Source organism: Buteo buteo, chromosome 4, assembly GCF_964188355.1.
Source record: "Buteo buteo chromosome 4, bButBut1.hap1.1, whole genome shotgun sequence".
Classification (NCBI taxonomy): domain Eukaryota; kingdom Metazoa; phylum Chordata; class Aves; order Accipitriformes; family Accipitridae; genus Buteo; species Buteo buteo.
This window is the reverse complement of record NC_134174.1, coordinates 2,020,935-2,047,708: the sequence shown is the minus strand read 5'-3', so window position 1 is coordinate 2,047,708 and position 26,774 is coordinate 2,020,935. Positions and strand designations below refer to the sequence as shown.

Below are 26,774 nucleotides of genomic sequence, written 5' to 3'. Positions count from 1 at the left end.
GCTGGCTCGGTGCTGCTCCACAAAGCCCGTGTTCAAAGAGGCCTTGCTGGGAAAGCAGCCGTGGGCATGGGGGACCACAGCCAGCGTTATGTTTTAATAGGATGTTGCATTTTGCATTAAGGAACAGATGAAACACACCTTTATTTATTATTTTTAATGCCTTTAGTGCATGAGGGAGCATTGCCAGACATGAACAGATATGTTTCATGTTCAAATGGCTTAAGAATTGTGACTATAGATTGTATATCCCATGAGAAATGTATATATCCTTAAGAGACTGGAGTACAAGTGGCTATTCTCAGTGCTCAGTGGGTGCATGTTGCTGGCCAGAGGGAAGACAGTTATGCTGGACAGCCTGGATCATCTCTGAGTTCACCTTGCAATTCCTGACAAATTGCAATTGGGAGGAAAAAAAAGAAAAGCAATCTTGGTTTGCTAAAGTGTTTACATGCCTTTGAACTTCACCGTTTCACCTGGAAGAATCCCCCAGTGAAAAAATGGTCTCCAAGGTTGTCCAAAGTGAAAAAAGTCCCTACTGATTTCTTTTCATCTGGGAAAGGAAGGAATAGATGGGAAGGAAACACCAAAAGGTGATTGGGACTTTTTCTCAGGTCATGGAAATACAAGCATGTTCAGTTGTTTTATTGCAATAAGAAATATCAGTATTTTCTTAACCTGTTCCCCAATTATGCCTCTTTGTGTGTGAGTGGGCAATTCTCAGCAACTATCTGTTGCTGTGAAGGCTCCACAGCTGTTCAGCGCTGCTCACTGATTACTGGTCACAGCTGTGTAACTATTTACAAGCTCATAAACCAGACTGGTAATTGCTCACTAAGAAAAAGGCCCTCATTCAGTTAAGTATTTAAATCCCTGCCTAATTGTAAACAACCTTCTGAGCACTTTGCCAAAGCAATGAGGCTGTAACGTGCTGTAAGCCCTCATCATCTGGGATCACCACACGTAGGCATTGGATCGAGTGTGGTTTTGAAATTGCTTTGTAGCGAACACCTGAATCCATAGGTGACAACCAGTAGTAGTGCAGGAGTAGAGCAAAGGTGTTCGTTGAGGCTGCTGAGTGCAAAGGAAGCACAGCTGGATTCCACCATCCGGGCCAGCAACCATCCAGTCATGGTTGGATGATGTGCTGGTTTCTACTAGCACCCACAGGGTTTGGCACATAATGCAGTTAACTACCAGAAAGTGGTATCTCGTCAGTCAATATTTAAGAAAAGCTAAGTAATCTTTCCTTTGGAAATATTTTGGGATTCTGCTGGTGCAGGCTAATGCTATCTGTGCTGTGCTTGGAGCTAGACTGAGATAATAGAGCTTAGCTTTGGTCCTTCATTAAATTTCTAAAATTGCGTAAGTCAGATTAGAGCTGGGGCATTGTTGGAAGAGCCATGATATATGACATCCTGGATGAAATTCATCTGACCGCAGGTTGGATGTCTGCCATGTTCACTTTCCACATCCGAGCGAGCCATGCTCCGGCTTGTTTTATTGGCAGCTTTAGGGTACTCTCAGAGCATGACTCACATCATCTATTTCAGATACCTGTGTTAGGATGCAACATCCTGATGTGACTTGTTCTTCACAAACTCATGTCTCACTTTATCTTCGAAGTGCTCACAGACACTTTGATTATTTTGTTCCCCAAGTTATTCTGGAGAGGTAGGCTAGGCTGCCTCATGTATCATTCCCCAAGTCCTCTTCTCCCCTTTTCTTGAAGACAGACACTACTTGGTCCAGTCTATCTGTACTCAATCTGTCCTATGCAAAGTCTTAAAGGTAATGGCTAGCGGTTCTCATTTTTCTTCAGCTCCCTCTAATTCCATCATTCATATCCACAAATCGCCACCAACTCATTGCAAACATCTGCTGGTCCCTTTCTGTCCTGCTGAATTCACTCTGAGTAATTTAACCAGCTTCTAAAAAGCCTCATCTATTTACCCTTTTGATTTGGTGTTCTATAGGAACTCCCAACCAAGTTGACAGCATTTGTGTCTTCTCCCTTTAATCGTTGCCCAGAGAATTTCAATGGATCTAGTTGACTTTACAACTGGACCTCAAGACAAATGAGTGCATTCTTGATATTCAAGACAACTCCTCCTCCTTTTTCCTCTTTTAGAAAAGCACTGTGCTCTTTTACATTGATATTCGTGCCGTGCTTCATCCTTTTATATTAATATTGCAGTCTGTGTTATGCCTATTAAGTCATCATCTTGATAATGTATTAAGGTTTCCAGCTCCTCTTCTTTATTTCCCATGCTTTGTGCATTAATATACTGCCACATTAACCTATTATTCTCCCTAAAGCTCCATTATGAATAACCCTCTCCCCTTCTCTTGCCATTACTCTCTATTTGGGGTTTCCAGGCTTTACAGTTACCAGTGTTCCTTGGCCCTCTCCATCCTGATTTGCAGTCCTCCTCACTAGGTCTACAAGTTGGAGCTCAGAGATGTTCTTCACCTCCTCTTGTGAGCTGGGCTCTCTGGATTTGGCCAGCAGCCTGTGGGTCCTTGCCCTATAACTGAGGAAGCCAGGGTCTGTGAAGTAACACCATCCCCACAGCCATGTGCTTATTCCCAGGGTGTCCTGCTTCAACTTGCCTGGAGGGTGGGAGACCCACCAGCTCCCTGGACCTTCTGCTTTTGCCCTCAGAACCATCTCTGATGCGCTTCATTTTTCAATGCTTGCCAGAGCACATCTGCCAAAGCCCATCTTGGGGCAGAGCCACCAGCATGTGACTGGGGGGAAGGATGGGAGAAACCCAGGATTTTTCAGTCCACGTTGATCATTGAGAGCGATGGAGTTCGCAAGATGTGAAAACAAAGCCATACGCCAGAAGACAAAGAGAGAACTGAGAGCAAGTCAGGGGATTCTGATTAACACTGGGACAATCAGATGCTAAATAAGGCCAGGCCAGGAGGGCTAATGGAAGGCTAAAAGACATTCTTTTACCACCTTTACACAGCACAGTGCTACAGGCAAAACCAGACAGCAGTCTGCAGGGTCTGAAAACTAGGTGATAATTAAGGCCCTGTAATCCGGAGTATGGTAGGTGTGGGAATGGTTATAAGCAGGAATTTGACTTTACCATAGACATTAAGAGCATAAGAGCTCTTGATGTAGGTAAGAGTGGTGCATAGACATCTCTGAAGAGGTACTGACAAGAAAGCCCTACCTCCCTCCACCGGCTGCATGGGGACTTAGGTGAACCCATACAGCATCCCAATTCTCCAGCCCACTGAGCAGTGGACCATTTCAAGCCAGAGGAGAGGAAAGGTGGGATGTGGGGGTCTGCCCTGGGCTTGACAAGAGATGCCCCTGGCCACTCAGCGTGGAAAAAGCCATCTCCTGAGAAGTTCTTGCCCTGGGAGAGTCCTGAGCACTTCTGATGAGTCCAGGCCAGTCAAAGGGAAGTCAGTCAGCCGGATCTTCTGGCCACAGGTGGAAATATCTGCCCAGGGCACCTTGGAGTCTTTGCAGCAGGCTATCAGGCTGACCCATCTCTGAGATGTAGTGCCTGAGAACGAATGCTCATTACAGCTGTGAGGACCAGTGGCAGCTCCCACACCAAGAAAGGATTTTTGGGGGAGGATGCTCAGGACTGCAGCAAGTAATTGCGGGCAGGACAGTCTAGACAAAAGACACAGCAGGGAAGGGATAAAAACACAGATGAAACTCTGAGGTTGAAACTCCCAGCTACTTCATATGCATCATCCCATCAAATATTGAGCACTGAAGCCCAGGAGGTGGGAAACCTTTCAGCAGAGGTTGCAGCCTACATCATGGCTTGGAAATGCGTTAACCCTTTGATGCGTGTCTTCAGACAGACTGATCCTTTTGGGGCGCACCGCTGGGGCAATGTTTCTGCTGATGGGTTTCACACTTTCCCAGGGTGACCCAGCTAATTCCCCAGCTCGTTCATCTGAGTGGAAACGATGAGCCTGGAGACAAGGCAGGCTCCTGCCTGGCTCCGGCCCAAAGCTTCGTGGGAATTTGTGCCTGGAAGCAGAGATCCTCGCCTGCTCAAAGACGTCTTTGCGTCACAGCCAGCGCTCAGGACTTATGACTAAGCCTCTGTGTTGACGTGCCTTCGTGGTACCTGGTGTCTTTGCAGTTAAATGAAGCCTGTTCCAGAAACACTTTAATAACAGAACCAAATAGCGAGAGCCATTTCCAGTACTCCACCAGTAATTGCCTTTAAACTGCCATTTTACTAGCTTTTATTGCCCAGCCTCTATTTGCCTGGCAGAACACAGAATGTAAATCTGAGGAAGCAAATTTCCATTCAGCTTCCTTCCCTTGCCTAGTTCTCAAACGTTTTCCTCTTCCTCCTATTTTTTTTTTTCTCCTAGTCCATCTTTATCTTGTCCTGGGCCTTGAAAATCATCACTTCTCTGACCTGCTTCCCCCCGCAGCTGAAGCAGGGAAAGACCTGCTGTCATGTCCAAGCCTTATTATAAACCTTCTAGTCTATATGACAAAGTCTCTTCAGCCCAGGATGAGTAGGAGTCCACCTACGGTGAGATAAGACCCAGGTCAAAAACTTGCTTATGTTTACTGGACCGAGGAGGCATGGCTTAGACCCAGCTACCTTTCAGCCTACCAGCACATATCGTGAGCTTAACTCTTCCTAAAGCCATTTGGGCTCCTTTCAGGTCAAGAGCAGGCAAGAAGCATCTCATGATCTAAGGCAGACAGAAGAGATGAGAGCTGGACACGGATAGGTGGGGAAGCACAGGAAAACAAGGAAAGGTTTCTCCTTGAGATAGGAGGCACTACAGACAACCAAGAGAAATATTAAAGCTAATTGGGAAATCTCTAACTAGTGTCAGGTTCCTTCAGGATCAGGCAGTGCTCAAGAATAAGATTTTTAGCCCATCCCCTTGGATACAGGTGTGTAAATCCCCAGCCAGATGGATCTGTACCCAGTTCACAGCTATCTCAAAAACACCAGGCACTTGAAGGTATCCTGGGCTTGTGAGAATTAACCATCAAACCAAAAGGTTTATTACCCTCCAAGTAAGCAATCTGTCCTAGCAAACAGAGAAACTGTAGTTAGCTGGGGGTTTTATGGTCCATTTACTTCCTCAGATGGAACTTTGTATTGATTGTGTCAATAAATAGTTACTAGTAAATAAAAAGCTTGCATGAGATGTTTGTACCTGATAGTGTAGGCAGTGCTTGAGGAACGTGGACTTTACCTGATCCAGACATGACCAGCAGAGCCATGGGAGAGAACCTGGCTGGCTCTCAAACACTCTTCTTACTCTGATATGTAAAATGTGCCAAGGCTTGGGGAGGGGTTTGAAGAAGCAACATGTTCCGCAGAGGAGGAGCTGAATTTTTATATCTGGGAATGAAAAGGTAATGGGTCTGTCCTCGCAATCTGACCCACTGTCAGGAACAGCACCGTCCCACCTGTGTGTCTCTGGGATGTCTGCTTGTCACCGTGATGGTGTTCGAAGTGTCCATTCGTCACTGAGAGGAGGAGTGATTGGAGAGGTGATGAGTCTGCTTGGCTTACAAATCTGGTGGCTGATTTTTATTTTTTTTTTAATAAATGTGTTTCCTTTCAACAACCCACTGCAAATTAATTCTGAGTAGAGAATGCCACTTGTTCATCTCCTGATCTGCTTAAATAGCCAATTCATTCTCCTCTGAGTGAGCTGAGCCCTGTGCAATCAGTGTCTCAAGTGAGGATAAATCCAATTTCATCTCACATCCAGGTTCTGAAAACTGCCATCAAAATTGGTCAGAATGGATGAGTAGAGTGTGGCAGCCTTGGGGGGGGAGGGGGGGCATTTCCAGTAGCTTTTGGTTTGCTACCGAAACAGTGGGAGACCCCATGCAAAGAGACCCCGATGCTGGAGGTGGCTCCAATGTCCCACACTGAGCTGAGCTGCAAAGTGGCTTCAGAAGCTGAGAACCTCCAAAGTGTGGCCAAAAGGGGTCTCCTTGGGGGAGCACCTCTGTCCAGCATTGCTCACAAGTCTGGGCTGGATGAGGATAGCTCTTTCGGCTCTCAAGTCCCCAGATGGGAGACCTTCTCTGAACTGCACCTGTGAGCAATCCCATGCCTGGATCCGCTCATTTGCCAAACCAAATTTCACCACCCAGCGCTGCTTTCCTCAGCTGACTGGGTCTGAAGCTGCAGACCCAGTGCCCAAGATTGTGTGCGTCCCTCTAAGCCACTCGCAGTGTGATGCTGCATGCTTAATGCCCTCACTCCTGTTTTCCACCACAGCCATCACCACCTAAATTTTCTTGGCCCAGGACTACTCTTTAGCTGCCACCTGCCTCTATTTCCTGAGCTGTAATTATAAATACATTTGCTAGTGGGTGCTAAATCCCAGCCTCAGCTCTCGGTGCTAGTACTAGTGTAGCTTCTGACCTCTGACTGCGGGAACACGCAACCCAGGGTCTTACTATTGAGTTTCCATCCTCATGACCGTCCTCAGCCACCTTCCCGGCAAGAGCTGACACAGAAATTAATTTTTCTCATCTTTCTGGCAGGGTGCAGCAGGTCTTGATGGGAAGAATGGAAACAAGGGAGCCAAGGGTGACAGAGGTCTTCAGGGGCAGAAGGGGAAGCCGGTGAGTAGCAAGAAAGGACATGGTTCATTTGGCAGGTGGAAGGAGGTTCTGTGCCTTTCCTGACCCCAGGTTCATTTCTCCTCCCGCACCTTACCTGCCTCATTACTGGAGTCAGGTCTTGCTCAGGGTGAATCTTTCCAAAAGAGAGATGAAATCACTCCCTAAACCTCCTGGAGAAGTCTCTAATGCACATCCTGGCCTGATTTTTAGGAGGATCCATTCTCTGGATGCCAGCAAAGAATCTGTCCGTGTCTCTAGCGATAGACTTCTAAGTTTTCCCATATTTTTCAACATGAGTTTTCCTTTGTTACTTGCCAAGGCCCAAATTTCAAGTTCCGTCATGTACCAAGTCCAGTTCTCCTCAATGCTGACCTGCCTGATGGAGAGAGCAGGGAACAAAGCAATCATTTGCTAAAGCCCTTATGGACCTCGCTTTCCTGGGACAAGCTGGTTCTCTGTCATGACAGGATGCCTCCCTTGCCCCCAGATAAGTTCCTGCACATGGATCCAGCTTTGACTCCTTATTACTGAAAAACGCATCTCCAAAGTGATGCTCTGTGGGAACACGTTTTCACTTTACTTTCTGGAAACAAGCTGAAATCTGCTGGTGGTTTTTCTCTTTTGTTTTCCCATAAGAGAAAAAAAAATACTAGGAGATTTTGGGAGGGTGCAGGAAAGGAAGACCTCACTGAAATTAATGAACATCCACTAGATCATTTAGGTAGTGCCTGAAGGACCCAGGCTTTGAATGACAGACTCAATTTTCAGGGGCAGTGACCAACAAAATCACTGAGGGAAACCATCTAACATCTCCACGGTGCAGGTCATCGTGATTGTTGCCACTCCATTAGCTCCCAAACCTCAGTAGCGTTCACTCCAACACGCAGGTCCTCAAGGGTCATTTTCCAAATGTTGCCCAGCGTAAGTACAGACCCTGTGGTGACTCATCACAGCGCTTTGTCCCACTTCGCTAGCAGCCCTGGTGCTGTCACCCACCTTCTGCAAGGTCATTCCCTGTCCCACCCCAGAGCTGGCTGCATTTCAAGCGACAAGGTGACCATGATCTGCAAATTTTCAAGAAGCCTCTGGTGGTTAAAAGCACAATATAAATGCAACATGATGCTATCACCAGGGCTATATTGTCCACCTTTCAGGCTGTGCATATGTTTGTCTTTTTTTTTATGTAGGGAGGGAAAGGTGATCCTGGGACCACTGGTGACATCGGGCAGAAAGGAACAAAGGTAGGAGATGGATGAGATCCTGTGAAATCTCCATCCTTGGAGATACTCCCCTCCCTCCTGAGCAGGGGAGTTGGACAAGATGTCCTCCAGAGCTCCCTTCCAACCTCAACCACTCCGTGATTCTGGGAAATAAAGGTTGGGACAAGCAGAGAAGAGAGCTCAGGCTCCAGGCTGCAGTGAGGCTTATGGGGAAGGATGCTGTGAGCAAGGGAAGAGTTTGCAGCACTGCCTCGGGGTTAGCCCTGTGCACAGCAGAGTTCCTCCCTCCTGCCCTCACCTTGATTTAAAGTCACCACCTGTGATCTGCTTTCTCCTCAGGGCTTACGAGGGCTTCCAGGACACATCGGCACTCCCGGAGCCAAAGGTGTCAAGGTGAGCTAAGCCCAGGTTTCCGTCCTGCTCTAGCTGCCCCATTTCCAGCATCGTTTCTGTCGTGGTTTAACCCCAGCCAGCAACTAAGCACCACACAGCCGCTCTATCACTCCCCCCAACCCAGTGGGATGGGGGAGAGAATCGGAAAAAAAAGTAAAACTCATGGGTTGAGACAAGAACAGTTTAACAGGACAGAAAGGGAGAAAATAATAATGATAATAATAATAATAACAATAATAAAATGGCAATAATAATAAAGGGATTGGAATATACAAAACAAGTGATGCACAATGAAATCTCTCACCACCTGCTGACCAACGCCCAGTTAGTTCCCGAGCAGCGATCCCTCCCTGCCCAACTCCCCCCAGTTTATATACTGGGCATGTTGTCCCATGGTCTGGAATACCCCTTTGGCCAGTTTGGGTCAGCTGCCCTGGCTGTGTCCCCTCCCAACTTCTTGTGCCCCTCCAGCCTTCTTGCTGGCTGGGCAGGAGAAGCTGAAAAATCCTTGACTTAGTTTAAACACTACTCAGCAACAACTGAAAACATCAGTGTGTTATCCACATTCTTCTCATACTGAATCCAAAACACAGCACCATACCAGCTACTAGAAGGAAAATTAACTCTGTCGCAGCCAAAATGAGGACCATTTCCCACTCATCCCCAGGATAGCATCATGCATGAAGAAGCCACCCTAACTCTGGCAGGAGAAGTCCCTCTTGGTAGCACAGAGCTGCAGGCTGCAGCACAGAGAGACGTGGCCATGCAGAGCAGGGAGCCATGGATGGGGAGTTTTTAAGGCTCGCAGGGAACTTTTTGATAATCTGGGGTAAAAAAAACCAGACCCTGCCCAAATCCCCATCAGGTCTGTGGCTTAGCAACTGCCTGGACTTAATTCGCAATTACTGCTGGGCACATCACTCCCATTGTCAGCACAATTAGCCCTTCCTCTATAAACAGGGATAATGACCCTTAATGGTCTTTTTAGGAAGGGTTTTGAAAAGCTTGATAAGGAGTAAGGGAGCTATTGATAGCTGAGCCAATGGGGTATGTTGTTATTGTTGTTGTTGTTGTTATTAATATCTTCCTTTATCAGACTTGGCCTATTGGGTAACTGAAGTACTCTTCAGTGAATTTCCCACCTACTTTCATGTAGGTGGGCTTGGAGTCGGGACAGTCTAAAATTTATACTGAAGTAAGACTTTGCCTATACTTAGGCTTTCTGTTACCAGGAGTGTTGTCATCATGTTCCCCCCTCAAGTACTGCTCACCTTGCCTTTTAGGAGCCAGTTTTCCCAATGTTTTAGGGCTTGTTTGTGCTTACAGCCCATCCACTGCTTTTTCATCCACAGGGAGAAATTGGCAGTCCTGGAAAACCAGGGATCCCAGGATCGGATGGACCGTATGGACCAAAGGTGAGTATCTAAATTATGCATCTGTCTACAAGAAAGAGGTTTCCAAAAAGCTTTGCAGGTGCTGCAAATCCACCTCTGCAACATGCTTATTTCTTTCAAAGGGCACAAATGAGTTTTTTCTGAATCTGTTCCTATAAACCAGCATAGATCTGGGTGAAGATGCTTGGACACTAGGGTGGGGACCCCTTCACTCACCGCTGCAAGACTCAACAGGGTTCATCCACTCCAGCCCTGATGCTCCACAGGCACTAGTGCACATGTCAAGTAATCGAGATTTGAATGAGATTTCTTTCCATCTCCTTGAGTACCGCACCGATGCGCAGGCTGAGAGACCCTGCTGGGTCACACTCAGTAAATAATATTGTAATCTGAAGAAAAGCTGGTTCATTCAGCATATTGCAACCTTGCCAAGTCTGCATTGGCCCTGATTTTATCTTGGCTCCTTCCAGGGTGAACAAGGAGCATCAGGGGACAATGGTGCCTCAGGGATTCCTGGGGAGAAAGGAGAAAAGGTTAGTACTCACCAGACTGCATCGAGCTGCCATTTATAAAAGAATAAATCCCACATCCATCAGGTCGAGTTAACAAAATTATACACTCTACATCATAGGTACCCTTTCCAGTGGGCAAATGTCAACTGTCTGGAGCATTAAGCCTGGGACTGCAGTTAGAAAGGGCAGGAGAAGGAGGTCTCCTTAAATTCACCCTCTGCTGATGTATGAAACCCCAGGAGGGTGCCTGCTTAGTATGAGGAAAAGCCATCCAAACCCTTGAAGTGGGATTAATTGTGAGAGTTTATCCAACACTACCATGCCCAGGGTAAAGGGTGCCTGGGATGCTGTGGGGCAGAAGAAGTGGATAACGCTGTTGCCTCCTGGGCATGCTGGACATGGGAGTGGGAAAGATCTCCAAGGTGACCTGCTCCCGGGGTCTGCTCTCAGCTCCCTGAGGAGTCCCCACCTTGATCACTCCCCACTGATCTTCCTTCTCTGCGTTGCTTAATTTTCCATTTTCTTCCCTAAAAGAACAAATCTAAAATTTGTACCTTTCCATAGAGGGAAAAAATGGGGTTTCAGTAAAAACAGTAACTGTTTTGAAAGAAAAAGAAAATGACACAATAATCCCAGCAGCCTCCATCAAGTCTTCTGGCATTTTCCAGCCCCTCAGGCCTTTCTCACATTCAACTCCACCATCTGGTCTCCAGCTGATTTGGGATATTAAAGAATTTGTTGCTTTTATTGATAACACCTCTTCTGGTCCTCATCCCCTGATGGTCATCTGTGTCAAACACTAAGGGTTCTTCTCTTGTCAAGCAACACCTCTGGCTCACTAAGGCTCTGAACTGCGTATGGTTGGAGGCTGGGAGATTATTTCTGGGGAAATATCACTCCTTTCCTCTCTTGTTCTTCTCCTCTCCCACAAATATCTGCATTCAGCCACTGCTGAAGGCTGGCTGTCAGGCTGACTGGAGCTCTTTCCTTCCACTGTGTTTTATGGGAGCCTTTTCTGTTCACAGAAGCTCCAGGAGAAAGCTCAATGGTGCAGATGAGTAGGAAATTTATAGTCCAGCTCTTGGTAACTTCCTTTCTCCTCCTCAGGAGTCATTGTTTTTTCCAGGGTTACAGACTAAAGGACTCTGCTTACTTCTGCAGGAAAAGTTGGGCATTAGAAATTACTGGGCATCATCCCAGAGAGGGGCTGTCCATGTCATCAAGCAGTGAGGTGCCTTCTCGACAAGTAAATGTGGAGAGCAAAGCTGAAGTATCTCTACCAACCTACTGATGCTCTGTGAATAGCACGACAGCAGACAGAGTGGAATGTAGATGGTCTCCCTTTATTGCCAATGCTGCAAAAGTGTTTGGGTAATGTTTGACCGACCCATCTCTAAAACCACCCATGCTTGAACTGCTCTGTCGGTCATTCTCAGGGAGCCAAGGGAGTTCCTGGCTTGGGGGGCTTCAAAGGACAAATGGGATGGCCTGGGAAGACTGGAGTCGCTGGACCCGATGGACCTCAAGGGCCACAGGGTGAACCAGGGCCACAGGTGAGCAGCAAGCGGTCTGTAACATGCCCTGAACCCTGGTGAGATGGGCACCTTACATCCTCATGTGACAGCACCCCAGATATGTCCCCTCATGTCACCATACATCTCCCCCCCTTACAAGCTGGCACCTGAGGTCTCCCATGTTGAGCTGGCTGCAGAATCTGCTGTCTTTCTGTGGGATCTTGGTTAACTTACTTCATCTCTTGGTGCATTTATCAGCGGAGATTTTTTTTCCCCTCTCCTCTCTTCTTTTCCTATCTGCAGTGTAAGATGCGATCTCTCAGTGAAGAAAGGAAGGCTGATAATTTCAAATTAGCAGGGCATCAAGTGCACCCCTCCTGTTGCTAATTATCTGGGGAGCCGGATGCCAAGGTTTCGGAAGGAGCTGGTGACTTTCAGACCCCATTTGTGGGCCATACTTAATAAGTGTTTTTGCATGCAAGACATGCTGGGCACCTTTTGAAATGTAACAAAAAGACTTGGAAATGAGACATGCTAATACTGTTTATGAGCAGAAACATGCTGCCCCCAGATTCTATGGTAATGAAGAGTGTCTTGCTGCTGCCAACACAATGCAGAGGGACTATGCTAGAGATTAATGCTAATCACCTGCCCTTAGACAGCATCCATTAAGTAACAAAGAACTTTTCAAGTCAAAGAGGGCTGGAAATGAAAATACACTTCTCAGTTGTGCTGGTGGGACCGGCTGAGTTTCAGGCTCGGACAAGAGAATAGATAAATTAACATGAAAGAACCGAGAACAAAAGAAAAGCTGGAGTTGGGTAACTACCTTAAAGACCAACTGTTATAGAATCATAGAATCAGAGAATGGTTTGGGTTGGAAGGGACCTTTAAAGGTCATCTAGTCCAACCCCCTGCAATGAGCAGGGACAGCTTCCACTAGATCAGGTTGCTCAGAGCCCCGTCCAACCTGACCTTGGCTGTTTCCTTGAACATATCCATAATGCCAGACTGTGAGTCTGGCAGATATTTGGTGTGCCATGTTTCACCCTTCAGTGGTGTATCCCTATATAAGTGTGTGCAAGGATTTAATCCTCGAGCATGTGTGTATATATATGTATGTATGTAGAGACTGCGTGTACACACACACACACACGTATGGTTTGTAAAACACTTGAGTTTTCTGCTAAATGGGAATTAGATTGTGCTGCTGCTTTGAAAACAAGGAAATGAGGTAGAGACTCTGGCAGGATTTTCTTCTTTAATCTATTATGGCCTGCTGAATTATTTCAGCCAAATAATCCAAACTCCAGTCACCAATGATAATCCTTCACCAAGCGAGAAGCACATTCAATAGCGTGGAGAATTTAGCTGATGTGTAGCTGCATCTGACAGTTCAGGACTGTGCTGGTAAAGATACACGGGTGAAATTGCTTTGGCTTTTGAGGATAGAAGTTGGGACAATTCAGACCCAATTTTGTGTGAAAGTCTGAATGAGTCTGGACCTCATTAAATTAGCTCTCCTGGGTCTCAAAGGTCACCCTGTCCTAGAGCCCCTTGCAGGACTTCTGACTTGGGTGGTATAAACATGTCTATGTAGGCGTTATTGATTTTCAACCTGGTTTTCCCCCATACAGAGAAGAGCACCACGCATTGGGAAAGCCTATACCCTGCTCTTTGGAGTCACAAAAAAGACCCAACACTGGGTTTTAAGTCTTAGGGAAGAAGTGGTTAAGGAAGGGAAAATGCAGGTGGTGCAGCAAGCTCCATGTTGCACTGATGGTCAGACTGAACATCTGTATTGTGTCCTGAGACCCCATTAAATAAAGGCTTGACCTAGAGCAATCTGCTCTGTAGTACAAGGGCACAGAGGATGTTCTGGGCCTCCAGCCTTGTTCAGCAGCCTGTAGCTACAGCTGAATCCCACCCAGTGCTTCACCACTGACAGAGTGATTATAGGAAGGACTGCCCCCGAGCCTTCCCCTAAAGGGGTGCAGGTGTAGAAAGATCCTTCCAGAACAATAAAAAATGGACTAGATCCAGCTTCAGACCATAGCGGCAACTTTATTCTTCTTTCCCTTGCTCCTCAGGCTGTACCTTGCAGTGAAAAATGTATCAAAAGAATCACAGAAGGGAGGAAGGAGCCGAAAGTACGAGATCCCCTCATGTATGTTTAAAAAGGCTGGAAGTTTTTATATAAGCAGTTACAAGCACTGCATGCTCAGAAAGCCGTGTATGAGATAATGAATGGCTTTCGTTTGGACACTGATTAAAGAGAGACTGTGAGATGCCACTTTCTACACCCACACTGCTACTTCTGTTTTCCCTAAATTAAAAGAGAAAGTCCCTGGGTCTGAACTGCAGCAGCAAGGCCACCCTCATTTCTAATGCAGGAGGGTATTATCGCCATCTGCAAGTCCTTCTCCTCCTGCTGAGACACCGTTTCTTAAATTAGTGCCAGGACAGACAGAGTGTCAGAGGGAGAAAACTGCCTTCTGCTCCTGCAGCATCCATCCTTCCTGCAGGGAGGGACCATAGGAAATGCCTCACGATTGCCCAGGATAGAGGGGGCAAAGCCCAGGCTCTGACCCATCACATCTGATTTGTTTGGGGAGCATCTGAGATCCAGAAGGCTCTGAGTATCTTCTACTGATGCCCAGGCTGGACTTTAGGGGGGAAAATGCCAACCAGCAGTGTGGGATATTTCTGGAGGGTGCGCGGGCACTGCTAACTGAGCTCTCCTCTTCCTCTCTAGGGTCCACGAGGGAAAAGAGGGAGACCTCAGCTCTGCCTCAGGGGACCCCCAGGCATGGACGGGCGAAAAGGAGAAGTGGTCAGTATGGGGATGAGCCAGCCTCGCCTCCCAGCGAGGTTCCTCACCTCCCTGCAGCAGTGCAGAGCTCTGCCTTGGGGCTGGATGAACCCCGGGTTTAGGTTGCATTTCTTGGCTCTCCAAATTTTGCAGCAACAAAAGCACAGAGAGCATTTTACTCCCGAGCACCAGGCATTGGACACAGGCAATGCTGCCTACACTTCTGCCTGAAAGTGTCTCCAGCTGGGACAACTGCTCTGAGCCCTGTGGGCTGCCGGTTGTTTTATATAAGACTTCTTTGGGAAAACATTGTATTTTGGGCCAGCACATCCTGAACTGTGCTTGCCATGGCAGACCAGGAGTAAACCAATGCTCAGTGCAGTACTTCAGTACAGAGGGGCAATGCTCAGCCTTCTAATGCACATCGGAGAATACAAACGAGATTAATCTCAAGATCCCAACCTGCAACCCATGTTCCAGGTCAGTCCCTGCACACTGCAGGTCCTGCTGACACTGACTCAAGGGCTTTTTGCATCAGGAGATGGCATTGCATTAGCTCCATGTGTTGGTGGAGGGTAATGTGATTTCTCCTCGCGCTCCAGCCCCTGTAAGTGAGCGTGGATTGAGAAAAATGACCATTGCGGCTTTAATTTAGATCATTCTTCCTGTGCTCCTTTTTCTTTAATATTTTTAAGCATTTTTAATCAACAAATCCAGTTTTCGCCAGTTCGGAGTGGTAAATTTTTCAAGGCATTTTCTCCTAGGAGGCAGAGAGCCCCATTGGCAAACCTCAGCATTTCCCTGTGTTTCATGTTTTCAGCACTGGGATTGCAATCCCAGTTGCAATCTTCTGCCTGGTCTGGTTCCCAGACATTCTCTGGAGGCCAGAGCCTCTCCACACCTCCACTTCAACCTTTGTGGTCCCTTACAAATGGCAAAGAAACCTGACTTAACCGGTAGCTGCTAACATCCTTATTGTTTGGATAGAGCCGAGCTCCCAAAAACTCTGGGAGCCTGAACCCAGCTCTCTGATGCACACTTTTGTTCTTGCTCCCTTGCATGTGGATGAGCCCATTCCTTTCTGCTCACTGAGCTACTCGCAGATATCCCTAAAATTTATAGGAATACATGTAAGCCTTTTTCCCAATCTCCCTTCCTAGCATATCCTTTCCTCTCTAAGGTGCACTTATTCTTGGAGCATTTAATGGTCAATCTACTGAGCTTTTGTAATGACTTAAGTGTTTTTAACAGGGTGAAAATGGTCCAGCTGGCCAGAAAGGAGAAAAGGGAGATCCTGGTCTTTCTGTGAGTACTTTAGCCCAAGATCACATCCTATTACAGAGACCTGAATAGAGAAAATAGGGCAAACTGCCCCTAAGAGGTAGAGGGGAGGAGGGAAATGCTGAGAAACAGATTCATTCAGAGAATATCTGGGAAATGAGAGTGTTGGCCATTACCCAGAGACGTCAGACATCCACAGGCCGGGGTGGGAGCGGTGCTGGGCTGTGCGATTCCAAGCCCAAACAACGACCCAGAGCCCCAGGCACATTTCCCCTCTCCCATCCTCCCCATGATGCTTCAAAGTCGTGCTCGGCAGATAGGATCAGTGCCAATGCCTCAGGGCTGATCAAATACAAAGAAAGAGCAGGAGAGAGAAATGTGCCCCATTTTCAAAGCAATTAGGGAGCTGGCATTGCTGCAAAAACTGCTGCTCTGGGTTTATAAATCCTGAAGAAGGAGTGGTTGACCCCCATGGGTCAGGGCAAAATCCCTGTTGCAGCTCCCCTAACATTAGGGTCTCCAGCCTGTTGCCTGAGCAAATGTGTTTTGTGCCACTTGACTGATGCAACGCAGTACTTCCATCTTTCCAGTGTGTGGAGGCCAGGCAGGATTAGTTTTAGCATGGGTGTTATGGACAAGGGTGTCCTATATGTGGGCTGCTGAAAAGCCCACCTCCTATGTAGAAAGTGGCCCAAAATTTGTCATCCCTGCAAAGGATAAGAGGTGGTGACCACGTGAAGTTCAGTAGGACACCAACCATCACACATGGAAGATGCGCAACCGCAACAGTGGCAGTTGGCTGGCCCAAGGGTGAAGGGCAGACTCAAAATCCATGAGACCAGATGTCTTGTTCTGTGGGGAACGGCATTAGCTGGTAAAGAGGCAGAGAAGAACAAAATGAGGTGCAGCTACATCTCATCTAAACCCAGTGCTACAGCCCATTTCCATGGGTCAAGCCTGCAGTATAATTTGAGTAGCCCCTTTGCATGGATGCAAGTAGCTTGATGAAGCTTCTCAGAGGTAAGGGACATCTGAGAGACCACAGCTTCAGGGACAATGCCAAAAGGGTGGAGACACTCATTGGAAAGCCAGCCCAGACTTGAGGTGTGCCATGGTCCTCGCGTTGGGCTGGGGATCCCAGCTCTTCATGGCAAGAGGAGCTGGCTACAGGATGGCCATGAATGTGCAAAAGGAATAATTTCCCTAATGAGCTACAAATCTTGAACCAAGGTCCCTGTAACACCAAATGTACATCTCTGGTCTTGGCCATACCCAAGCTGAGGTGGTTTCACCAGAGGCTACCTCCAGTGGGGCAAGCAGAGTTGGGATGGGGCACAGAGTGGAGGGAGATGGTGCCGGGGTAGAAAATCACTGCTAACCTCTGCTTTCCCCCTGTGGCACAGGAGGAAGATGTGAAGGAGGTGGTCAGGAGCGAAATGAGAGGCAGATGTGGTAAGTCGGCCAGCGAGCCGTGCTCGGGGCCACCGCGCTGACACCTGCCAGCAACTAAATTGGAGCAATTTGAGTGCTGGCACATGCTGGCTCATCAGAGCAAATATCACCCCATTAGCAGCAAGTGGAGAAGTGTCGCCTCTCCACGCTCAGAGACGAGTGCGGACTTCTGGGCCGCGAGGTCTCTGCCATAGTCCTGACCTCCTACTCAAACTCTTAATTTTTATCCCTTTAAACCCTCTCTCTTCCCGTTTCTTCCCACGTGGTTTTGTCAGCAAAGCTTTCCTCCCTGGTCATCTCCATTTCCCCACTGATTGGTGAAAGGCTCTGGGTCACGGGGGAAAGTTTGGAGCTGCATTTTGCCTAATAACAACCTTCTAATTCCTGTCTACTTTGCGGCACTTCTTGACACACAGACCTCTCCTCTCCGGCAGTGAATAACTGCCAACCAGCACCACAACAGTAACAAAAAAACACCGCAGTGGGGATGTTTTTACCCCAGGATCGCAACATCACAAGGGTGTCAGGCTTTTGGGATCTTGCTTTCCTTGCCCTGCAGAGGTCCAGCTACCTGATGGCCAGCAGAGAGCTGCCCCACTCCTGCCCCACTCCCTGGGGTCTGCCTATGGCCAAGGAGGGTTTGGATTCACCACCACTAGCTGAGATGCTTCAGCCATTAAGCTGGAGTCGCACTCATCTCTGCCTAAGTATGGTAGGGGGCATTTGAACACTTTGAAGAGGGGAAAAAAAGGATGAAAAATAGTCCATGAAAGCATGTGCTGCCTGTAAAAATAATGACTTTGTTGAAAAATCTTATTTAAATAGGGAAGAAAAGAAGTAGCAAACAAACTATGCCCTGTCTGTCTTACGTTTGCAGATTGTGGAGGTGAATTGGGAAGGATGCTCATGGAAACGGGTAAGTCTGCTAGTATCTATGTAGCAATGCATGTGAATTCATGCAGTAGAGTAAAGGATGTTCTCCTTGCCCCAAAACAGCCTGAAACTGCAAGTGAAAAGATGTTGTTAAGAGTAAGTGCTTTTTTCTGTGATTCAGTGTAGAAAATGACCCTGGGTCACTGACTGCTTTTAGACCCTGGCTCTGGGGGGCCTTGAGAGGAATCTGAGAAAACAGGGTTGAGAGGGACACCAAGACGTCTCCTGCTTCCACTCTTCACTGCAAAACAGGATCAAAGCTATTCCTGACACCCAGCTTTAAAAGCTGCTTCCACAGGAATACCTCTCCCTGCCCGCGAAACAGATGCTGTTGCTCTGCCATCCCAAACCATCAACATGATAAGCTCCAGCGAGGTGCCTATGGTGCATGTGTCTATTCATCATTTAAGCTCTCATTGCAGACATCTAATCCGTATGGTCCACGGGGTCTGGAGGAGCAATCTGCCAACACCAAGGTAGACCCCCACGTTCAATCCGGGGCTCATCCTCTGTGCTTCAGGGAGGACTTGGTTCCTCCGTGTCTTTGCCTACATGTGTGCAAGTGACTCAGGGTCTAGGTTTTTTCCATGAGAGATTCTGAACCAGGTTCTGGATCTCAGCTGGCCATAGTAGGTTTTGGAGATGCTCAGCTCACATGAAGGCACCTAGAGGAAAGTTTCCAACTCTGGATCTCATCCTCATCCCTGGGTGTTGATCTAGTTGCCCACATATAAGCCGGTTTACTTATTCTGCTGGATCCTCTCTGTGGGCACAGGTGTCTTGTAGGTCTGTGTCACATCTGTTAACCCAGCTTTGATGCCTTGGTTGCCCTGGGACATCTCATCTAACCTGAATTTTTCCTACTACTTTTCAAGGCCATCATTAGACTTGGAAAGTGTCCCTCACCACAGCTTGTTTTTAATGTTTTAAACAGGAATAACAAAAGAGGAACTTCAGAGCACCAATTTTACTCTAAATTGCAGTGAATTCATGTTCTCCAGGAATGGATTTGCTTTAATTTTTCCTTCATAACTGTTAGATTATTTATCTTTTTTTTTTTTTTAGCCTTCATAACACATTGTTTCATAGTGTATGAAAGTAGAGCATTTTACAAAGCAAGGACTTTCTAAACAGAGAGGTGTGTCAAGAAGCAACATCCTTGCCCTGGATGTAAGAAACCAGTACAGTCATAGGTGCCTGGAGTAGCTGGGAACGCTGTTGCTGTGGGATACTCCCAATTACACTAGACATGAGATAGTCTTTTCTGGGCTCTGTTTCCCCTCCTGCTCTGTGTTTAGAAAGCAAATCTGTCAGGGTAGAGATCATCTCTCCCTGATGTCTATCCATGGTCCCATACCTGGGATCCTGCCCTTACCCCAGCCTCCATTTGCTTCTGTAATGTAAATAAATCAGAGCAAATGAATCCTGCGCACTGAATGCCCTTAGACACAGTAGCCTCCATGCTCCTGCAAAGGACAACCCTCGCTGAAGTGTTTTGCCTTCATGACTCAGGTGTTACCCAAGGGCCCTGCCTGTTATCTGGCTGGTCAATCCTTCAGCCAGGAGCATGTGGTCCTCTCAGTCGCTCATGCTCAGAGCATCATTTAGATAAAACAGTAAGTCAGCAAAGGAAAGCAAAGCCAGATCAAAACCACAGTGGACCACACCACAGATCACTAATCTGGGATGGATTCGGTCTGCTGGTCCACATTGCTTCAAAACAGGTTTCTGGGTTAACTTCGCACAGCCAGACTCCACTAGATGTACTGTCCTCTACCTGCAAATGCTGTACATCCACCATAAAACCAGAACTCCTAAAATAGCTGATCCGCTAATGTGCCTGCCAGCCTGGTCCAGATCATGCTTGTCCCTCAAGGCACTGGGCATCAGACATACCCAGTATGAAGGACGATGGACCCACAGCCTCACACACATCCAGACATACAGCTGGACGTGCATAACTTAGCTGACTCTTTTTGTGGATTCCCAGCCTTTTAGTAAACAAGTCTTACCTGAGAAGACTGGCAGTGCTCAGCACTTCAAGGGACCTATCTCATGGAGATGCTGATCCAGCAGCATTTAATTATCCATGTAGTTTTGATTACAACTCCATCCCAAGTGACAATGGGAACATGTCCATGCAGTCATGGAGGTCCCAAGGAAGCCCAGCACACTTCTTGGGAACCACTTCCTCAAAAACAGCTTTTATTCTGAATAAGTTTACCGTATCCCCTACTGCCTTCCTTGAGAAGACAGTAGACAGTACAATATCTCCTTAATTGCTCGCCCTTCTCTAGAGTATATGTCATTCAGGAATAAGTTGCCTACCTTGACCACATACCCCAGGCGTCTGCAGGCTTTGGCCAATGAAACATTGTGTTGTGACTTGTCTCCCACACTGTCTTGTGCCATGGCAGTAATTTTGTTGAGCTACAACCTATTTATCAAAGCATGGTGGCTTTCAAACTGTGGCACCAGGTTTCATCCTCACTGACCCAGCGATTAAATCCGCAGGTCTGGAGGCAGCTGAAATCAACAGGCAGCTCCAAGGGTATTTTCAGCCTCGGGAACACACCAGAAGGGATGGTGAAAGCCAGGAAGAAATGCTTAACAAAACTCAGAGCATGACCATGTTGGTGACGTCGGTGAAGCCCTTCATGGAGCCACCTTCACTTATTGCAGGTAAGCGCGGCTGTATGCCTTCCATCCTTCCAACTGTGGCAGCCGCTATCTTCTGGAGCACTCCATGAACCCGGTGCTAAATTCTCTTCCCTGGGACTGGGCAGAAATAAGGCAGTGATGGGATTGCCAGTGAGGGCTCCCGCGTTGCGATGCCCCTGTGCTGAAAAGGGCTGGTCTGTGGCTTGGAGACGAGGTGAGCTGATGCCCCTGGCAGGGGCGGTGGGTGAGGAAAAAGCCAAATATGTGTGGTCTCAGTGATGATTCACCACCTTCAAAAGAATGCATTTTGAAAGGCTGGAAAGTGGCAGCTGTTTTCAGGCTGATTTTGTCCCCCTCTCCCCACCATGTCCTTTGCAACTTCTAGTAAAGCTTCCTACCAGCCAGAAATTACATCTCTGAGACCAAACACTCGAGCAATTACAGACTATTTCTGCCTAGGGCCTCATGAACCATTTAATGGGTAAAACTACTGATTACAGCTAATGGGAAAAGAACCAGCTCTATTTCTGTCCCTTTGTGTTGCCCAAGAGAGAGGAGGAAAGAGCAGGGCCAAGGTCCTGCGCTGAAGACACATACAGTACAGACCTGCCTGTACTCCAACACCAGTGAGTTTGTGGCATCTCCTCACACTGCATCTACCTCTACACCAGGCAACTGGACAGGGAAAAAGCATGATCCAAGACTGGCCACACTTTTAGGTATTATTAGGTATTATTAGGACCTTGAGCAGCACCAGGCAGCCAAGGTGCAACCATCATTTTGGGGGATGAAGGCTGCTCAGCCACAGGGAGGTGAACTATGTCCTGCTCCTTGCCCATGGGTTCATGGCCCACTCTGTAGGCACAGCCAACGGGGTGGTTCCCTAGGAGGCTCCAGGACCACCTTGGGATGCGTTGGGACGCAGTGTCCTGATGGAAAAGGCCAGGAGATGAGCTTGATGGATACAGGGAAATCCATTAATGCCTGGCTGAGAATGGCCATCTTTCCAGGGAGAGGACACAATGGGGCAGTTTTAGCTACATTTCAGATCATCTACCCTTTCTTCTGACTGTGAATCACTGTAGCGAGCATTACTATGAGGGAATGCTTGGCCCAGCTTCCTGCAGACCTGACGATCTGTGCCCCTTGGCACAGAAGAGCTGCCAGTTGGATATCCTCCTCCTGTCCCCAAGGGATAATGGCTCATGGGTGGCTTTTCCGATTCCTATGGGCCTGCCCATCCCCTGAGATGCTGATGGAGGCATCCAGCAGCCTTTGACATGACTGGCTTGAGGGGTTTCTGGGTAGCGCTGCCCTAAATTTTAGCAGCAACCTAATGAGCTTTACCCAGAAGTACCCATACAAGCTGCCCTCCTCCAGGTCCATCACATCCCCAGATCCATGCCACAGCTACCCATGGACCCTCTGACGTCCTCATCAGGGCTTGGCTTTGAATCATAGCATCACAAAATCATAGAATCATAGAATGGTTTGGGCTGGAAGGGACCTTAAAGATTACCTAGTTCCAACCCCCCTGCCATGGGCAGGGACACCTTCCACTAGAAGAATCTTGATTTATAGGCGACATATAGAGTGAAAACATGATGCAGAAGGGCTGGGGGGAGGCGGAATAAGGATTATGGTCTTGCTTTGTGAAGGGCTTTCTGCACTTGGTGCTCAAAGTCCACACACACTGCGAGACAGGGCAGGACTCAGAAGGACAGAGAGTTCAGGCTCATTTCTTGCAATTCAGCAAGTCAGAAATTAAGATGTGTCTGCTCAGGTTTTGTCACCAGGAGGAGGAGGGTTGGGTAGCACGGATGGAGCTGCCACTGACACAGGCAGGGGGACAGCATCAGTGGTTCAGCTCAGAGGAAGAGGCACTCACAGGGCCAGATGCGTCTCGGCAGAAGGGAGGCATCTAAAATGCAACATCCCGTGCTGGTACAATGGTCCTCCACAAATCTGGTCCCCCAGCATCTATGGGGCAAAGCTTTCTGCAGACTGGCCATGCAGTAACTAAGTGGCCAGTCAACACAAAAGCTGGCCAGTCAGCTCACCGATTGGCCAATCAGCACATGGGTTGGCCAAATAGTCCTTCTACTCTTGAAATAATTAAAAAAAAACCCACACTGCACTCTCATACTGAGCAAGACACCCCAATGTTACATAATTTTACACCCCAAAACAAGTCATAGCTTATACAAGCTGTTGACCTACAGTTTATATGCGTTGGCCTTTATTACCCATGATGGCCCTTTCCCAGAGCTTTGGGAAGAGTTTTAAGTCAAACCCGTTGATGATGACCTCCATTTTTCCCCCCGTGTAATCTGCTAAGGATAGAACAAATCCCCCAAATGCAGCTAAGCCTAGAACGGGACCCCAGCCATCACTGCCTTCCTCCTGCCCACCCCCAAGCACTCTCCTGTTGTCTGTTGTACATTGAAGACATCATCCATCTGGGTTTAAACTCACTTTATATCAAGGCAGCATTTGGGATCTGGGCGGTTTCAGATCGATGGGGCGTACCACAAGTTATTGAATCACAGCTGCAGCCGTCGCCAGCCGACAATCCCATTAAAGCCCGGGTCTGAGGCAGGAGGGCTCATAAATCGCTCTGCTAAATGATGAGTGCGGATAGGCGCTCTAAATGTTAACAGGATTCTGCAATCGGAGGGTTATTACTGCCAGATTACAATCGCTCCTGGCTTTTCAAAGCTCGCAGATTTACAAAACTCCGGCCTGACATTTATCTCCTGCAAACAACCACAAATACTTCCATTTTCTCTGACTAACACCCAACCTTTCTGACTGAGTTGTTTAACACCATTAAGAATTTTATTGCCGCCAGTTTCTCCCTCCCCTCCCCAATTGCTCTGTGACATTTATTAGGAGAACTTGTTAGCCAGAGGAAAGCCATGTAAGGCTCCAATGATATATATTTAAATGGTAGCTAATTTGTTTGCGTGCCCTCATTACGTGTGATTTCCATTTGCTTCCCCAGCGGCTCCCCGGGCACAGCAGATAACGGGTCCCTCTCAGCACAAGCGCCGAGAAGCCCACAGTCAATTACCAGGTGAAATGCACTGAATTAAATGACATTTAAGGAAGTCACTTCCCGGGTGGGGAGTGCTTTTTGGCACTGGGATCAAGGGGACGTGGCGCTGGAAGAGTTACACATGCCGGCAAACAGAGGCCCAAAACTCCGTTTTGGACTTGCCTTAAAGCAGCCGCTTTTGCCCCAGAGCGTTGAGCTGGTGGTGAAAAACCTGGAGGGTGTTTTCACCCAGTCCAGTGTGATCCAGCCCCACCAGCAAAATACAGTGAGAGCCCCCCAGGGAACACCCCGACTGCCACCACCCTTGCAAAGACCCTCTCCCAGGGGTTAATCACCCCCTTGCAAAGGTCAGAGAACACCATGATGGGCACCACAGGGGCAGAGAGTGCCCTGGAGCAACAGGGAGCCTCACGCTCGTCCCACTATAGAAATCCACTGCTGGATGCCCCCCCCTTGGTCCTTGCTGCCCCCGTTGCTCTGACAGCCCCATCGCTTTGGGGTAAGATGCTGACTGGGGGGCAGCGGGAGTCCCTGGACCAGCCCCACGCATTTGCCCAGGGTGGGAATCGGGGTGGCAGAGCGTGGCCTTTTCCCACTTGGGTCCAACACACGAGTGGGTGGGGGGGGTGTTTCCCTGCAGCCCCCTGCCTGCAGCCGATGGATGAGGGCTCCTGCCAGCATTACGCCCTGCTCTGGTATTACCACCCAGCGGCAAACGCCTGCCGGCCCTTCATCTTTGGGGGATGCCGAGGGAACAGCAACCGCTTCGAAACCAAGTGGAAATGCGAGCAGCGGTGCAAAACCTCAGCAGGTAAGGCAGCCCCTGAGCCCTCCAACACTCCTCTGCCTCCAGCCAGGAGTGAGGTCAAAGCAGGAAAACCCATCCATGATCCACCCACCTCCATTGCCTTACGGTGCCCCACCAGGACCGAGCAAGAAGTTGGAGGGATGCCTCCAGTTTGCAAGGTCTCATTCCCCTCCTATTCCCAGCTCACTTTGGTCCCCCCCCAGCCCCTCCTAGGAGCTCCCGGACATCTCCTCCCTTGGGCCACGTCTGCTTATGGAATGCAGGTGGATCTGTGGGTGATGAGGATGGTCCCTGTGGGCACAAGCACTGGGTCCTGGTAGTTTGCACACTTGGAGCTCGGTCACCTCATGCACTCCGAGGGCTGAGGTTTGCAGGAATTTGGGGGCTGGTGCCCTCTGAAACCTGAACTGGTCCATCCAAGCACCTCTCTGGGTTCTCCAGCCACCGAGGACTCCAGGCAGAACCTGAAGCTGGTAAAGCTGCCCTGATCTAGACCATGAGCAGTCCCAAACACCCCGGCATTGGGGTTACACCTCATCCAGGGTTTCAATGGGCAAAACTCACTCCTGGAAGCCCCTCTGGGCTCCTGTTGCCTGATCTAGGGTTTGTGGGGTCAGCCTGCGTGGTTCTTCCTCCTCTCCAGGCACGTGGTAGCTCACCACAGGGGAAATGGTCTCCTGCTGGCCCTGACAATAATGCAAACACTACTGCTGCCGAGCAGTGCACAAGCTGTGGCTGAAACCAGCCTTCCTAGAAAGATATTCTTCTCCCAGCCTTTCTTCTGCATGGAGACAACCCCTCCGGGCATCAGGAGAAATGCAGTAGTTCTCAACAATACATTAAAAAAAAACCCTGGTGAAATTCATCCCCTCTGTCTTCAAAGGCATTTTTAAAAAGAGAAAGAAATTAAAGGCAGGGATCTGTGAATTTAGCTTCATTTCAGAGTTTTCAGGTGGTCTGTATTTTGTTGGTTGCGTTTTAGGCTGGCACCTGTCGTGCATAAAATCAAGACCATCGCACAGTCTTTTGTAATCCACTTGAATCTTACTGATATGCAATGGACTTTGCACAGCCTGGGCTTCCTATTCTGCAAGGAAGAAGGCACTGCAAATATTCATTGCTCTAAGCCCAGTTTAGGACAGGTGAGGACATCCTGTAGAGCTGAAGTGCTCTTTGGGGCGAAGGACCACGTATTGACTGGCCAGGAAGGAGGGATTTGCTGCCCTGGTGTTCCCCAGGGCCCAGTATTTGGGCCAGTTCTGTTTAATCTCTTTATCAATGATCTGGGCAAGGGGATCGAGTGCACCCTCAGTAAGTTTGCAGATGACACCAAGTTGGGCGGGAGCGTTGACCGGCTGGAGGGTGGGCAGGCTCTACAGAGGGACCTGGGCAGGCTGGATCGATGGCCCGAGCGAGGCCAGTTGTACGAGGTTCAACAAGGCCAAGTGCCAGGTCCTGTCCTTGGGTCACAACAGCCCCGTGCAGCGCTACAGGCTTGGAGAAGAGTGGCTGGAAAGCTGCCTGGTGGAAAAGGACCTGGGGGTGCTGGTTGACAGCTGGCTGAACGTGAGCCGGCGGTGTGCCCAGGTGGCCAAGAAGGCCAACGGCATCCTGGCTTGTGTCAGAAGTAGTGTGGCCAGCAGGAGCAGGGCAGGGATCGTCCCCCTGTACTGGGCACTGGCGAGGCCGCACCTCGAGTCCTGGGTTCAGTTTTGGGCCCCTCACGACAAGAAAGACCTTGAGGTGCTGGAGCGTGTCCAGAGAAGGGCAACGAAGCCATTGGAGGTTCTAGAGCACAAGTCTTCTGAGGAGCGGCTGAGGGAACTGGGGTTGTTTAGTCGGGAGAAAAGGAGGCTGAGGGGAGACCTGATCGCTCTCTGCAACTACCTGAAAGGAGGGTGTAGCCAGGTGGGGGTTGGTCTCTGCTCCCACCTAACAAGTGGTAGGACAAGAGGAAATGGCCTCAAGTTGCACCAGGGGAGGTTTAGATTGGATATTAGGAAAAATTTCTTCACCAAAGGTGTTGTCAAGCATTGGAACAGGCTGCCCAGGGAAGTGGTGGAGTCACCCACTGCCCACTGGTGGTTGGGAAGTGGTTGAGTCACCATCCCTAGAGGTGTTTAAAAGACACA

The 26,774-nt window shown here is 48.6% G+C and overlaps 1 protein-coding gene across 1 annotated transcript in view; it reads left to right on the top strand.

The window, feature by feature from the left end:
• Positions 1-26,774, top strand: part of LOC142030522 (uncharacterized) — a 107,729-nt gene that overhangs the window by 74,954 nt on the left and 6,001 nt on the right. Inside the window, exons 76-88 of the mRNA XM_075026765.1 lie at positions 6,524-6,604; positions 7,792-7,845; positions 8,164-8,217; positions 9,570-9,632; positions 10,082-10,144; positions 11,560-11,676; positions 14,393-14,470; positions 15,701-15,754; positions 17,134-17,182; positions 18,060-18,068; positions 20,630-20,797; positions 23,781-23,852; positions 24,475-24,645. Coding sequence (XP_074882866.1) covers positions 6,524-6,604; positions 7,792-7,845; positions 8,164-8,217; positions 9,570-9,632; positions 10,082-10,144; positions 11,560-11,676; positions 14,393-14,470; positions 15,701-15,754; positions 17,134-17,182; positions 18,060-18,068; positions 20,630-20,797; positions 23,781-23,852; positions 24,475-24,645 — 1,033 coding nt within the window. The remainder of the gene's footprint in view (positions 1-6,523; positions 6,605-7,791; positions 7,846-8,163; positions 8,218-9,569; positions 9,633-10,081; positions 10,145-11,559; positions 11,677-14,392; positions 14,471-15,700; positions 15,755-17,133; positions 17,183-18,059; positions 18,069-20,629; positions 20,798-23,780; positions 23,853-24,474; positions 24,646-26,774) is intronic.